The 14,746-nt window shown below is 38.7% G+C and overlaps 1 protein-coding gene across 1 annotated transcript; it reads left to right on the plus strand.

The window, feature by feature from the left end:
• The first annotated feature begins 653 nt into the window (after nt 1-653).
• On the plus strand, nt 654-9,849 carry LOC122651855 (putative lipase YDR444W). Its single transcript, XM_043845411.1, has 11 exons — nt 654-870; nt 3,166-3,310; nt 5,445-5,512; nt 6,110-6,180; nt 6,314-6,580; nt 7,737-7,900; nt 7,996-8,051; nt 8,253-8,305; nt 9,117-9,285; nt 9,377-9,474; nt 9,563-9,849. The coding sequence occupies exons 1-11, from the start codon at nt 681-683 to the stop codon at nt 9,665-9,667; spliced, it is 1,386 nt and encodes a 461-aa protein (XP_043701346.1). The 5' UTR covers nt 654-680; the 3' UTR covers nt 9,668-9,849.
• The last annotated feature ends 4,897 nt before the right edge of the window (nt 9,850-14,746 follow it).

Here is a 14,746-nt window from a genome sequence, read left to right on the forward strand (position 1 = left end):
TCTCGAGAGTCGATCCATGACCACATAAGGAAGAATTGGTTATTCCAATATTCCTGTGATCCTGTCTGCCTTCTCTCTCTTATAAATATATATCGACCTGTCGTCGTTCGTCGGTCACTCCACTCACAAGTCCAAAGTAGGATAACTCCGGTCTTTTGAGTGAGAGAGAGGAAAACTGGAGTTAACTGAAGCTGCCTGAGCAGATGGGTCTCTAAAAATTCTTCTAAACTACGTGTAGAAACTTTCCTGAAATAGTATAGAGGAATCACGTGGCAGTCCGCGAGCAGGTATTTGACGCAATTATTTGTGCACAGAGAGAATCACAAAATCGCAGGGCATGGCACGACGATTAAAGCAGATGGCCATCACGTGAATGATGATATTTGATGATCATGAATTGATGATGATAAGTTGATAACGATAAATCGATATGAAAAATGGTTGTGAACCCACCCCCACCCAGTGATGATGAGGAGGACGGCCAGATGATGATGATGATGATGATGATGTTGACGACGATGATGACGACGAAGACGCTGACATAGCGATATGTGAGGCCCGGGGAAAGAAAAAAAGATCTCTACGCGTCCACCCTCTCAATCTCTGTTATCTGTCCTGTAGAGTCGGTCTCTCTCTCTCTCTCTCGATTTGCGGCTTGTGCTGCTGCTTTTGTCTTATTTATGGCTTCAGCGGCTTCTGCGCCTTTCATCCGCACTTGTTACGTTTGTTTCTCGAAGAGGCCGATGTTCAAGCTTGGGAACGGTGGACATGGGGTTTCGTCCTCTCATTCTTCCTCTTCGTCTTCTACACCTTCTTGTTCGTCCTTTGATCATCCCCAAGGTTTCTCTTCCAATTTCTGCAACTCTTCAGGTAATTACTTCCTCCTATTTATTTCCTTTTTCTTTTTCTTTTACAATTCTTCGACTGCTAGTGATTGTGATTCCGATTCCGACTCCAAATGAAGGAAAATTTTGAATTTAGCATTATTATATAAGTATATTCCTCACATGGTGAGAATGTTTTTTTTATTTTTTAACTCCTAGGGATTCTTCAGCTCAAAATTTTAATCCGTTCCTCAAATCAGCCTACAGAGCCTAATTACGAATTGGTTATTCACCGACATTATTCTCGTTAAGGATACTTAAAACTGTTGTTTTCTAGAGTTCTTGAAAGAACATAGCTATTCCGAAGGGAGATTTTATTAGAAGGGAAAGGGAAGAAATGGCTAAAGCCCCAAAGCGTCGTATGGCCGCTACACATAAGCATAAAGCCTAAGCAAAACTCAGGAAGACAAATCAAATCAAAGAAAAGAGTAAAAAACCAAAAGAAAAATCTTAATTGCAGCTGTTCTCTCTTAGGTAACGAACAGAGCAACCATAAAACCACCTCTAAGCCGACTCGAATACACTACTAGGCTATCCCGAACATCATCTAATTAATACTTCATCGAGTCTTTGAACTGGCCTACAAAAGTAGTGTGTTAGCATTTTATCCATAGAGTCCACCCTATGGTATGAAGTAATAACTTCAAGATGTGTCTTCCTTCACTATTCAATCCTCTGGCACTTAATGTCCAAACTGGTAACAATCCTTTTTTTTTCAAAGTTACAGGGCAAATTAAAGGACCATCAATGTTGAAGATTTGTATGAAATGAAGCCATATATTGTATGAGAGAATCGTTTAGGTAATCAGCTTCTTCAAAATGATTGAATCAAAGAGAGCCATCCACTGACTAAATGATATCCTAAGCTCTTCAAAAGTTCAGTTGTTTTGAGTGTTCTCTTTTGCTGCAGTTCAAGAGAAGAAAGTTACTATTGAAGGTACTTTTGCCTTCCAAATTCTTTTGAAGGGAATATCATAGTCCCCTGGGGGAAAGAAAATATCTGAATAGGATTTTGCTGAAAACTGGCTGCTCCCAGGGAGAATCCAAAGCCTCATTGTTGAGATTGTTGTATCAATCTGTACACCAGAGAGCTAATTTAGCAGGCAGGAACCAATATTAATTTCTGAATTATTTTAAGGCTCCTCTTAAAGGAGTCTAGACTATATGTCGAGTGCTTTGACCATAAGAATCCATGATCTAGACCAATTTGTTTTGAGCTTCCGCAACAGAGCTGGAATTCTTCTTTGAAACACTTACTACCGCACCAGGTATCCGGCCAAAACATAGGTTTATCACTCGCCCCAATACTAAACCAAGTGCTTTTTGAGAGTGAGGATTCCAAACTGAGTTGCATTATAGCTACTGAGAATATCTCCTAACTGAGCTATACTTTATAAGTTCAATTCTATTTCCCCTAGATCTTATCACCTCATAACATCAAGGGCTTTTATTACAATATAGAACTACAAAACCAATTCAAGTTTGTTCTGTTCCATCTCTCCTGCAAAAGGCAGCTAGTCTTCTTTATGTCCACTGATTCGCCACCAATTGTCTGTCATTGCAAATTATCTAGGTCTATTAGTGGACAAATCTGAAATCATCATGCAATATGGAACAACTATTTCTGGGGGCGAGGTGTGGATGGGTAGAATATGGAACACCTTATTGGGCATATTTTTCTGTAGTTAAAAGTGACCATGTGACATATTACACATATTTTTTCTGTAGTTAAAAGTGACCATGTGACATTACAATGATGACTTATGATGAAAACCAGAAGCAATACAATTTGCGCAAAAGATTCTGAAAACCAGGTCTGAACTTTAATTCTTGAAATCTCTATTAGTTATGCAATTAAGCTGAAAACTGTTGAACAGTCTTTCTTTTGAACTTGTATTCAGAGTTAACTTAAACTATTAGAAAAGCAGATGCAACTTTGTAATATCAAAGCTCCCATTCTGGAGCCGACTTTGTTGTTCCAGACAATGAAACTCTATAAAAAGGCATATGCTAATTAACACACTTGAAGGTGGTCAATGTGCTTGAAAGACTCTTGATTTACATGATTGAAACAAGCTATCTCCCTCTTAAAACAAAGTAATTTAAATGTGGACATATGTAGTTGATGGTATGAATATGTGGAAAAACTATATATTGGTGTTAGATCCAAATCCACAATTAACGGTATCTTAGATGAACTTCAATAAATATGGTCCAATTTTATCTTCTTTTTTTCTTATTTTGGGTGGAGGCTCAAATTTGTTAGCTAAACTGTGTTCAGGCTTGAAGATTTGCCCAAAACACCAAAGCTTCGGAATTAAAGCAATGAGTACCACTCAGGGAAATGTTGCGACACCCAAGGGAGTTGCAAAGTTAAAAGATGAACCTGATCATCTTCTTGTTCTTGTTCATGGCATCTTAGCTAGGTATGTGGTATCCCAAAATTATCTTCCCATATTGTATTACTGGCTAAAATCTGTAAAAGTGATATGGATGGTAATCTGTAAAGCAATGAAAGGAACAAACCAGTGCTTTGTTTTCTCAATTTGTATCGTGGTTATGTCATTGGGATAGCACTTTTGTCTTTATCAATGCATGCTGAAAACATTCTTTGCTTGATGAGCGCTGTACCATTTTCTGGTTTTGCTAAGGTTTTAGTTGATCCCTCTCATGTGTTTATCCACTTTCCCTGCATTGTAAGCTTTTAACTATTCTAGGTTATAGGCGTTCACATTATATCAATTCCTTGGCTTTGTTTTAATGCTCAGTATCATCCAACGGTGTCAAACTTAAAAAAAAGGGCGTATCCAGTGCACGAGGCTCCCATCACTGTGGGGTTTGGGCAGGGTCATAATGTACGCAGCCTTACCCCTGCTTTCACAGAGGGGCTGTTTCCAGACTTGAGCCCGTGACCACTTGGTTACAATGGAGCAACCTTTCCATTGCACCAAGGCCCACCCTCCCAACAGTGTCAAACTACGGAACAGAATAAAGATGAATGGTTAATTACATTGAGGAGAACATTTCTTCGGATGAACATAAGTTGTTTGGAACAACCCTTCTCTTCTTAAGCTCAAAACATTCCAAGGGCCTAACAATATTCCTTTCTTTCTTATTTTAATGAATCAAAATCATTTAAAACCCTATGAAAAGAAGAGGTGGGGTTGGGGGAGGGGGAGGGGGAGCAAAAACTTTAAGCCAAAGGAAAAACTCCTGTAGAAAAATTAGATAGCCATCATGTAGAAATCAGCATATCCACAGGTTATTAATTGGTAGAGAGAGAACCTTTAGTCCAAGAGAACAATTTTTTTTAATACCTATAGGCAGATCTGTTTGATAGACGAAAACTTTGTTGTCCTTTAGGTCACAATGCAAGTTTGTTGATGGATAAGATACATTGTTCTCCTCCCTCTATGTATGTAAGAAAGATAATAGGAGTCTCCACAATTGGTCTCAGTTCTTTCCACCAATGTCCAATGAGACTTCCAGAGATAGCATCCACAATCAACTTTGAATAATTTTCAGGTGTGGTCTCATGCAAGCCAAATTCCTTTGAGTAATCATTGATAAGAATTCCAATCTCAGCAAGACGGGTACTACATTGAATGCCATACTGCCTTGCATCCAATTAGAATGTGAGAATGCTACTACTTCATTACTAATGCAATGATGCAATTTGTGATATCCACAACACCTCCACCTAAATGTGGATGTCCTGCTGAGGCACCTCAGTGTATAACTTTAAGAATCCATGCTGCATTTTAACCAATTTGCACATCTTCTATCTGGAACAATCTCCATATTGACGACTTCATAAAATTGATAATTGTCACAGTTAAGTGCAATCTGTGGAGAAATATTCCTTGAGTTATCATTCCATAATAATTCAGTGAGTACTTTAGAAACAGTTTCAAATCTTCATTTCCATCTCTAAATCCAAATTTCTTATGCAAAAAGCAGGGAAAGAACTGAATTTCATCTGGGATTTGTTTCTTTCACATGCCACTTACACCATTCCTTTACTAGAGAAAAGTTGCATGGCATCCAAGGATTAGCATTGGGAGAAATTAGCATACTTTTAGTACTTTCAGAAAGTCTAGAATGTAGTACCCATGCTTTCGTTCCAACTTCCAACACATCAGTACTAAAGATTATTTAAACCTCTTGTTTACAGTTGCCACAGCAAACACACCTAGGAACCACTGAAATTCCCAAACAAGAAATTGCCATTTCCACAGGCACCCATCATTGAGAGCCTTGCACATGGAAAAAACAGCGTTGGGAATTTGGCATCCCACACTCATGTATGCCACTCGAATTCCTGGTCATTTAATTTACTAAATTCTATTGGTCTTGCCATGAAATTCCTGGAATTAATGGTTGCTGGTTTACTGCTTGTGGGATGTGTCCTACACCTAGAAATGCTCTTTTTGTTGCCTAAGAACTAGAAATGCTCTTTTTGTTGCCCAAGAACTCTGCTGTCATGTCACGGTTACTTTTGTAGCGTTACTGTTTTCAAATATGTGGCATTAATAATTACTGATCCCAGAAACAATGCAGCCCTAGTGACTGGACATATGTAGAAGCGGAGTTGAAAAAGCGCCTGGGAAGCAAATTTTTAATATATGGTATGACCTTGTACAATTTATGATGTGACTTTCATTTTACCTCCCCCTCTTTTCTCTTGAGCTACCTGTTTGACTTCATTATTTACCAATTTTGTTCTAAGTTTTTCCCCCTTTCAACAATCTAACATAATGTACTTATTTATTGGGCAAAGGTTGGTTGGATGACGCACAATTGGGGCATTTGGCAGGTTGGATAGGAATGAAATTTGGTGGACTGGTATATCCCAAGGCCTCCTGCTCACCTGTTAAGTTACAGCTGAACGGAGTTGTCCAGGTGGAAAAATGAGAAAGAATATAGAACTACCGAGAGGGTGCATGACAATACATGGGAGAGAATGTGATTGAGTTTGAGTCTGGAATTCGACGCCCGGGCAATCCGGACCATTCCCTAGACATGTCGAAACTGCGATGTCAATCATCACATGGGACAACTAGGGGTCCAACCTCGGTGGGCTGGCTGTCCAGCCAACCCTTTGCTTTAATATCCTTGTGAAAGTTCATTGAGGATGGGTTCCGATCTTTTCAGATTTTACAGTTTTTTATTACATTCTCAAGGAATTTTAATAATTGCATATTTTGAACTGTATTATTTTGCAGCAAGTTCATCTAATACCTACACTAAAACCTTCAGGGGAGTTGAGGGAGCTGGAAAACGGTTAGCAGATGAAGTGAGTCTTTCTTGCTTTTATTCAAGGTCATTTATTATTTGATGTTGATTCTCATTGGAGGACATGTTTATAAAAATAAGGGGAAAAAAAGTTGATTTTAATGTTGATGTTGTGGTTGCATTCTTTGGAATAGGTTATGCAAGTTCTCCAAAAGACAGAAAGCCTGAAAAGAATCTCCTTTTTAGCCCATTCTCTTGGTGGTTTGTTTGCAAGATATGCAATTGCTGTTCTTTATTCATCAAATCCCTTGGTTAGTGATCAGCCTGATCTTTCTGGTCCTAAGAATGAAAATCCAGAAAATTCAGCATACTCTTCGAAAAGAGGAACAATTGCTGGATTGGAGCCAATAAATTTTATTACCTTGGCAACGCCACATCTAGGGGTGAGAGGGAGAAAGCAGGTCCGTTTCTGACGGGTATAATGTACTCATTTGGCAATTGGACTTAAATCTTTTGTTTCCATTGATGCATCCTTTTGTCTCTTCATATTCTGATATGCTTGGACATGGTCACTTTTGTTTCCCTTTAGTAATTTTATCTCATGTTTATGCTGTATATTTTCTTTCCTAAGCTGCTGAAAATTTCATAAACATTCAATTGTACAGGATTTGCAATGTAGAACCTTAACTCTTTGGAAGATGGAAGTGGAAACTTGTACTAGAAAAACTTGCATAGTTCAAGCCCAACTAAGATATATAGATTTTGTCACACATTCCAAGAAATCTTTGTGGTTCAATTTTGCACCAGTCCAATGGAGAGTTTTCTCCAAAATCCTTTATGTTGGCTCAATCTCTGACGAAGGCTCCTTAACACCCTATATCATTTCAAACTCATTCTGAAGACCTTAATTCTGATTTCTCTAAGAGGGAAAAGAAGCAATAGGTTGACATTACAAAATTCAGTAGAATGCAATGGCATTGTTTTTTGTATCAATGAATCACCATAGTAAGTGTATACTCAAGACTGAAACCTCCAAACAACATCTTTGAATTTTTGTATGTGTTTATATTGTTTCCACATCATTTGTCCCTCGTTATATATGTTTGTGTCTATTACATTGTTAATTTGATTTTATGTTTTTATTCTTTAAAACAGACCGAGGGTGGACCTTGGTGCAACGGTTAGGTTGCTCCATTGTGACCAAGTGGTCACGGGTTTGAATCTCTGGAAACAGCCTCTCTGAGAAGCAGGGGTATGACTGCGTACATTATGACCCTTCCCAGACCCCGCAGTGGCGGGAGCCTTGTGCACTGGGTACGCCCTTTTTTATTCTTTAAAACAGACCATTTTTGTACGTCGTAATCTCTATCAGTAGTATCTCACTTCTATGGTGAATACTTTTTTGCTGAAGACCTGCAAACTATTACCACTGATATCCTTGCGTATGTTCTTGCTTGTTGCATTTCTGAAAGATTATTCAGGTAGTACAGAAGGCACACAAGTCGATAGTTAATGAATTGCCACGGTGGAACATAACTTTTATATGCATTTCATGACTGTAGTCTTCATGAAATGCCAAAACAAATAGGCCTTTAATATTTATATTTTAACTTTCAGCTTCCATTTCTGTTGGGAGTCCCGATCTTGGAGAAACTCGCTCCATCCGTAGGCACTTTTTTAGTTGGCCGAACTGGTCGTCAGCTGTTCCTTACTGATGGTAAACCCAGCAGCCCACCTCTTCTTCTAAGAATGGCATCTGATTGTGAGGATGGAAACTTTATGTAAGTTGGGGCAATACAGTCAATTTCATCAAGGTGCTAATATTTTTGTTGATGAACAATTGGAGAGTCATTATCTGCTTTTGTTTGTTTTACAGATCTGCTCTTGCTGCATTTAGATGTCGTATTGTTTATGCAAATGTCTCTTACGACCGTATCCTTCTGCACAGTTTGTTCTATTATTATTGCTAATAGTTTATTTTAAATTTATGTTTGGGAGTTTAACTGAAGTCACTTAATCCCCCTTCCCTCCAAAAAAAAAAAAAAAGAGGTGGAAAGAAAGCTTCTGTTTGGGATTTAGCAGGATTTTGTTTTCTCCTATCACTTTCAAATTTTTTTTCCTTAATATATTCAGATATGGTTGGTTGGCGCACATCCTCTATAAGAAGGGAGTCAGAACTTGTTAAGGTGATCCGGTGAATTATGTTTTTAAACTACTCCCGATTTGGATATCATTAAACCATGTTCCAGCCATATACAGTAGAATAAACACTCAATTAAATATGCATCTTTTTTTTTGTGGGGGGAAAGGGAGAGGAGAGGAGGAAAATTTAAGTGCTTAATTTTGTGGAATATCTTTTATGGCACTCATTCTGTGATGATTTAGCTTGAGCTTCATATGCTTAGATCTGCTTAGTCTTATTCTATGTCCAACTCTGGGAACTGTTCAAAAAGTTCCTGTAACATTGAAGTGTAATGTATGACATGATTGATGCCTCTGGGCTGTATTATGTTAAGCTTGATATTTTTTTTAATTGGGTATTACTGGAAGAAAGAAATTGTTTGATTAATTATTAATTTTCCTCTCGAATTGGATGCATTGGGTGAGCATTGACCTGTTGAGAAGAACAAGGACTAGTACTATGATTCTTCTGTTGAAAAAGTAGTGTGTCTTTGACTTCTAGGAAAATTTCTATTATGAGTAAAAGTAATGGACTTGCAATAAGAATAAGAAGATTCAATGCATTTAAGGATTTCATAAATGGTTGGAGAAATAAAGTAATTGCTCTGGAGTCCTTCCACAAATTTTACCTTTTTTTGCTCTTGGTATTACATCATTGGTATACTTAATCGCTTCCTACTCTCATAGTCTAGGAGTCGTAATATTTCTTGATTTTTTTCAAATTAGAAAAGTTTGAGAAGGAAACCAAAATAATGAAAAATATATGAATGTGAACATACTCAAATTTCTTATTTTTTCCCCCACAAAAATTCACAGCCCCCTCGACGTTCATTGGATGGTTACAAGCATGTTGTGGATGTGGAGTATTGTCCACCAGTATCATCTGATGGTCCCCATTTTCCACCGGAAGCAGCAAAAGCAAAGGAGGCAGCACAAAATGAACCCAACACTGAAAACACAGTAGAGTACCATGATATGATTGAAGGTAAACTCCTATATTGACATGAAATTTGTTTCAAGAATTTCTGTATCCTTGCATTCTATTTCAATGGCATTGATGATTATATTGTTGACAGAGGAAATGATACGTGGACTACAAAGGGTAGGGTGGAAGAAAGTTGATGTCAGCTTTCATTCGGCATTTTGGCCCTTCTTTGCCCATAACAATATTCATGTATTGTTCATTCACTTTGTTAATTATTTATGTTCTGTTCCTGGTCTTCTACATTTTAGATCTTGATTAATTCTTGTTATTGATTCAGGTGAAAAATGAATGGCTACACAATGCTGGTGCTGGGGTGGTAGCTCATGTTGCCGACAGCTTAAAGCAACAAGAATCTTCTACATTTATCACTGCTAGCTTATAGCAATGAAGATTATTTTGATGCACTTCAGACTGAGACTTGAATTATTGATGCAACTATTATGTAACATAATTACTCTTATAATTTGTTTGGTCTCTAAAGTCTTTTCCTTCCCAGATTTTGTTTCGCTGCCTAAAGATTCCTTACCAAATAATAATACATGTCCCTGGAAAGCTATTCAACATGCCACTGTTGTTAGTGGTACAAACAAGGGTGATGCAACTCCGAACTCGAAACACCTTGCTCATATCACTTTGTTAGTAATGGATCACTTTGCTGGTCACATTGAATCCAAATGCAGAGATACCAATTGATATAAATGTTGGGCAAGTGTGTGTCCATCAAATCCGGTTTGGTCCGGTTCAATCCGATTCACCTTCATATTGAACATTTATACATTTTAGTTTAATATTGTCACATGCGATATAAATTTTTTGAGCATTATGTGTTCGTAAGTTATACTTAAAATGGTAGTCACGACTAGGGTTTGGGCTGAGCACCCTTATCATATGGTTGTCGTATTGGGTATGCTTAGACATGTGATGTCAGGGTACGAATGTGAGTGCTTACATGTTTGATGTGTGCATTGGCGATGAATCTACTTTGTCGATTCCCTCATGTATTACTGCCAGATGTAGGAAGGGATAGACATGTGTCATCGACACCCTGTACCTGAGGGAACCCTGTCACTGCAAAGTGTGATCACATTCTTTGGTTCATCAATGACTGAGACTCAAGCGAGTCAAAGCCGGTGTTCTGGGAATGCGTGAACATTTTGTGAGTGAAGGAGTTATCCAACACGGTCACCACTGTCCGATTGGGGAACACTAAGATAGAGACTGTCTGTGCATGGTCGGATCAGAATCTGGATCCAATACCGTTTTGGAAATGGTTTTGCAAAATTTATTTTACATAAAATGATACATTATTTATAGTTATTTCAAATAAAGTATTTTATCGAGTTTTGTGGGACCCGATCGGATGCACAAACGCTCTTATATGGACATGTACTATGGATTGGGATTTGGCAGTACATGTGTACATGCCCTAGATTCCATAATGATGGTGTTGATTAGTGGGGGGTTGTATATGATAAATTGTTATCATATAGGGAGTTATTTGGAATTTGCTAATTTAATTGGCTCTTTATTTAATTAATGGATTTGATGCTAATTGTAATTATCCATTAATAATTAAATAAAGAATCTAATTAATACTTTCCCTATTAGATTCTGCTTCTTCACTGTGTAGCACTTTGAGTTTAAACAGAAGCTGCCAGACGAGAGAGAGAGAGAGTCAGACTTTCACTAGGGCTCTATTAAATCTATCTAGGATTTAATTAAACCCTATTATTATAAATAGGGAACCAAAAAATGCAGAAGAGGAAACTCTCCACGTTTTTGGAGCAGACACTCTCTCTCCTACGTTTTTGATTTCTCTCTCTCCCTCTTGTGATCTCTCTTCTTCTTCTTGCTTCTCTCACCTGTGTTTGAGAGTTAGGGTTTGTGAAACCCTAGATCTGTGTTGAGGAGTTTGAGGGCATCTGGGATTGACGTGAAGAACCTTGGTAGCACCATTTGAGGTTCAGATCTGTTTGCTTGGAGTGCTCGCTGGAGGAAGAACTACTGTCTATTGGAGGAGCAACACTTGAGGCTCATCAGGTTAGCAGTTCTTCATTAATTCCTTCAGTTTATTGATTATTAATATTTATAGGATGCGAAAGAAACTCAAATCGACCTTTTTCGTTGCGCATTCGAGTTAGGGATGGATCCCCCTTGCCATGTGATGGACTGGGGATGAGTTTCTTCGTCCCTACTGTGATAATAAATTTTATGGGACACATGAGGGAAGGAGAAACCCTAACAGGGATGCACCAGGGTTCCCATGGGCGACCATGGGAAGCCCTAAAAATTAAAATGGGGCACCCATGGGACACCATGGGCTAACCCAGGGCGTGCAAAACCCTAAGAATAAATATCTTGGTCTCCCTAGGGAACCATGGCTTGATCCCTGGACCGTTGTTTGGCCAACAGTGTGGTATCAGAGCCACCTTTCCCACCCATGAATATTGAATAATTAATGGTTAATATGATTATCATGAGTGTGATGCAAGTTGGTACATGGGTGGTTAGAATATGGTTGTTGTAACAATCTTCCCATGTGCACATGGGTAGTTACAAGGTTGTTAGTGTAACAATCTACCCATGTGATGATGGATTTGGTTTGTTTTATTTATTCCAATTATTGAGGCATGTATCCAATTAGGTTGTGATTACTAATTTTTAATTTAAAATTTTTTAATCATATTCTATATGCGGGGAGCGCATGCCGTCAAGCCTCGCACACGTCCTCCCCATGAACCTACCCTTGTGCGCATCCCCTTGCGGTGTGGGCTGCAGCGCCGTCCATGGGCTTTAGCCTACGGCGCGGGCCTACGCGCAGCCCAAGGCTATTGTCCGTGGGCCTTGTGCCTATGGGCTGCGCAGTGAGTGCTCGCGATAGCCTGCGCAAGTGGGCTGCATGCACCCCCTTGTTTTCCCTCCAGTTTAACAATAAAAAAAAAAAAATAAATAAAAAACTGATTTTTCAAAACAGAATTTTATTATTTTGTTTTGTTTTTTGGAGGATGATGATGGGTGAAGAGATTCCCTCTTTACCCACTTGCAATTAAAATGCGATTTTAATTTTATGGGCTTGGATACATGTTATCACATGCGATGTGGTGGTTCAATAATTGAAGGAATCCATGTTTTAATTTTTGGTTTACTTGCTTTAATGCCCATGCATGGAATTATATTATGATGTGATTATGGGAATGACATTCTAATAAATGGATGGATTGTTTATATATGTGATACATGGGGTTATGGGTGGATGTGATGCTTCTCTCTCTTTCTCTCTCTCCCCCTATCTTTTTTATAAACAAATGTACTCCACCCCATGGGCAGCCTAAATGGTGGGTTGGTTTCTCCATGCGGGGTTTCTTTATTATTATGAAAAGGAAAGTGTATAGAATTTTTTCTAGGTTTTCATTGTAATTTTAAAGGAGTTAGGACTCTCAGGGCATGTTGATGGTGATCCACATGTAGTGCTCAAAGCTTATGGAGATACAAGTCACCTACTTTGAAGACGTAATCGGGCGGAGGAGATGATCGAGGCGTGGCATCCATGGCATGATAAATGCACCCAAAGTTATTAGTTTTATTTTTATTGGGAGGGTTCTTTAATTGCTTCTGATAAAAATGTCGCCATCCCATAATCACTTTTAATTAATGTTGATTAATTATGTTGTTTAAATCTATCCATGTATGTGAGAGTTAATTAATCCTTCTTTATTCACAATACATGTATGATATGGACTAGTCTTAATTGGTAGACATGTCCATGGCCTTCTATTGAAGATAAATATAGAAAGTGTGTGACATGACCCCCCATAAGCCGACATGACATTACCAGGACCTCTGTCACACATTTATCTATATTTACCTCTATTTAGATACGTTAGGGTATGGATAGTGAGAGGGCACTGCGACAGTGGGCCATCTTTCATGATTCCATGATTCTAACTAATGCAATATGTAAGTACATGACTTGGGTGTATGTCAGCCGACAGGATCTGGACATGACACCCAGGTGGCCAAAAATATTGGAAGCCCATGAGGCGGACAGCTTAGTCCACACTACCATGGTGTGTATAATGACTCCCGACAGGGTCAGTTATGCATGCAAGGGTTGTAGGTATCCAATTCATCTTTTGGGTTATGAGGGAAACCCAAATCATGAAAGACCATTGATGTGTGCGTGCTCAATTTATTATTTTCAATGGTCATTAATTAGCATGTGGTTATTTACTTGTGCATGTGTAGATTAATATACGATGACTGCCGTTAATTTCAACCTATTAACACTCATTAGTGAATACAAACTATGTCGATTGGTACCGGAGCATTAAGTTGCTTCTGACTGCTAAAGGACTGTACACAGTTCTAGATGAACACGTTCCTCCTCAACCCGACTGGAACGATTTTATGGCAAATGAAGAGATGCAAGAGTTCCTCATGAGGGATTCCAAGGCATCACTCTATATCCTAGGATCTTTGGAAAAGTCAGTTGTGGACTCAGTCAAGGATATACGCACTGCTGGGGGTAAAATGGATAAGCTTGCTGAATTGTTTAACAGTGCATTGACACACGCACATTCTCGATGCGGTGAGTCAAATCCATAACTCCAAGATGTCCTGGGGACTCCGGTGATGGATCATGTAATGAAAATGATCAATCTGTTTGAAAAAATGGAATCCATGGAGACTGATTTTAGCCTGCGATACAAGACTGATGTGATCTTAGCGTCACTCACTTCTGCCTACGCACCTTTTAGGATGTCTTACAAGATGTCCGAGAAGGAGATGGAGCTCACCGAGCTTGCTAATGCGTTGGTAGAGGCTGAAGCGTCCTTGAAAAAGGACAAGGCTGAGGTCAATGCAACTGAGGCAAAGCCTTCTTCAAATGGGAAGAAGAAGAAAAAGGGAAGTAAGGGCAAGACCCTGAAAGCCAAGGGTGGGAAGTCTGGCAATAAAGGCAAAGACAAGTGCTTCTATTACAAGAAGGAGGGTCACTAGAAAAGAAACTGTCGTGCTTACCTGACAACTTTGAAAGACAAGAAGCCGGATAAAATAGAGGCTGCTAAAGAAGGTACATGTGATGTTCAAGTTCTTAATGAGTCTAATTTGTCTTTTGAACCGACCAATTCTTGGTTGGTGGATAGTGGATCCACTGTTTAAATTTGCAATGATTTGCAGGGGTTCAAGGAGACAAGGAACCTGGAAAGAAATGAAGTGCGTCTTCGGATGGGCACTGGAGCTGAGACCATGGCATTGGCTGTGAGAACTTTTATTTTAAATTTTAGTTATGCTAGTTTAGTTTTAAAGGATTGCTGTTATGTACCCTCTTTCAAGAGGAAGATAATTTCATTTTCAAAACTTATTTTGGACGAATATAGTTTTTCCTTCAATTCTAAATTGATTATTCGTTTTAATAATTCCTTTGTGGCATCGGATATATGCAAAGTGGTTTGTATTTTCT

This window comes from Telopea speciosissima, chromosome 2 (genome assembly GCF_018873765.1).
Source record: "Telopea speciosissima isolate NSW1024214 ecotype Mountain lineage chromosome 2, Tspe_v1, whole genome shotgun sequence".
Taxonomy (NCBI): domain Eukaryota; kingdom Viridiplantae; phylum Streptophyta; class Magnoliopsida; order Proteales; family Proteaceae; genus Telopea; species Telopea speciosissima.